General features: G+C 42.8%; 1 protein-coding gene across 1 annotated transcript; it reads left to right on the top strand.

Annotated features, from left to right (window-relative positions):
- Positions 1 to 593: 593 nt before the first annotated feature.
- On the top strand, positions 594 to 928 carry EV420DRAFT_1657773 (uncharacterized protein; the record flags this gene model as incomplete). The annotated part of the gene is made up of 2 exons (XM_060478874.1): positions 594 to 621; positions 672 to 928. The coding sequence occupies 2 exons, from the start codon at positions 594 to 596 to the stop codon at positions 926 to 928; spliced, it is 285 nt and encodes a 94-aa protein (XP_060321246.1).
- Positions 929 to 1,363: the final 435 nt, after the last annotated feature.

The following is a 1,363-nucleotide window of genomic DNA, read 5'->3' as shown; positions in this document are numbered from 1 at the left end:
ATTCACTCATCAACAGTTCGAGGACTTCATCGCCAATGAGGAGTTTATTCTCTGGTGTTCGTGCAGCTGCAATTAGAGGCTGGCTGTTCTTTGTAAGTATTACTCAAAGACAGATGACTCTATTATGTACCGGATGGCCATGAGTACATGCTCTTGTGTTACTCGATGTGATTTCTCACCACATTATCTTTCATCTACATCCTGGTACAAAATGGGAGTACTTCTGAAACATGGAGTGAGAACCTGAATGGATCAACCGTTGCTATGAATTGTTCGGGATGTCTGGAAGCGGTATTACCAACCACAAACATTGCGGCTGTGACCACTGAGAAGCAGGTAAGTATTGCTTTTACAATGACAACGTTATTCTTATACTGTTCTTAGAAAAAAGGCAAATCATTTTATGATGTCTTCCCTGAATTGTCTCGGAAGGGGCATCGTGGATGATGATGGGGATGCCCTAAGAGTAAATATCTCAGGGCCCCATTAGTGATGACATTGAGGATCCTTTGCGCTACTGGACTAGCCTCCTCGATGAATGTGATGCATCTGGCAAAGTGATCCGAGTAACATCAAAGGGAGCACTAGCGCAAATGGCATTAGATTTTTTGTCTGCACCCAGTATGTCTGACTGATTAACATCCAAGTCATCGATTGATCTTGCTTTTCAGCTACCTCAACCGATGTGGAGCAGCTCTTCTCTCATGGAGGGCTTAATGTTACGAAGCACCGGCACAATCTCTCTGCTGAGTCGACTATTGACCAGACAGTCCTGAACTCGTGGTTCAAGCATCCCGGTCTTGTTCCGCAAGATCTTGTTTCTGCATATTTCAATGATAAACACAAACGGCCTAATAACGGTGGAAAAAACAGATATGCAACTGATGGTACAACTAGTTCAGAGGTTATAGTGCTTGACAGGGATTAACCTAGTAGTCTGTTACTCTATATACTACATTTCTGTTGTATAAATTCTATTCAGATTTCTCCTTATTTTACGGGTGCTGTGCGGGTTGACCTGGTGGTCCACTTGTCAAGCCTTTTGGATATCCACCATCCACCATCCACCTGTACCTGTCAACCCATGGAGCATTCTTGGACCTGAACCTCTGCATCCATGCACGGGTGGATACCCAGGTGTACCTGTCAGGGGATGTAATCACGCGACTCTTTATCTCTGAACTTAAATGTCTTTTTCAACTTAAAGATGGCTGGCATGAAACAAACCCAACCTCAACTGCATTTACATATATGCAAATACCAACAGGATCTCAATCAAGAATTGACTGCATATATATAGCTAATGAACTCATCTCCTCATGTTGAAACTGGAATATAAAAACAACACATATACCAACAGACC

This window comes from Desarmillaria tabescens (genome assembly GCF_030435595.1).
Source record: "Desarmillaria tabescens strain CCBAS 213 chromosome Unknown EV420scaffold_614, whole genome shotgun sequence".
NCBI classification, from domain to species: Eukaryota; Fungi; Basidiomycota; class Agaricomycetes; order Agaricales; family Physalacriaceae; genus Desarmillaria; species Desarmillaria tabescens.
This window is presented reverse-complemented; position numbering and strand designations above follow the sequence as displayed.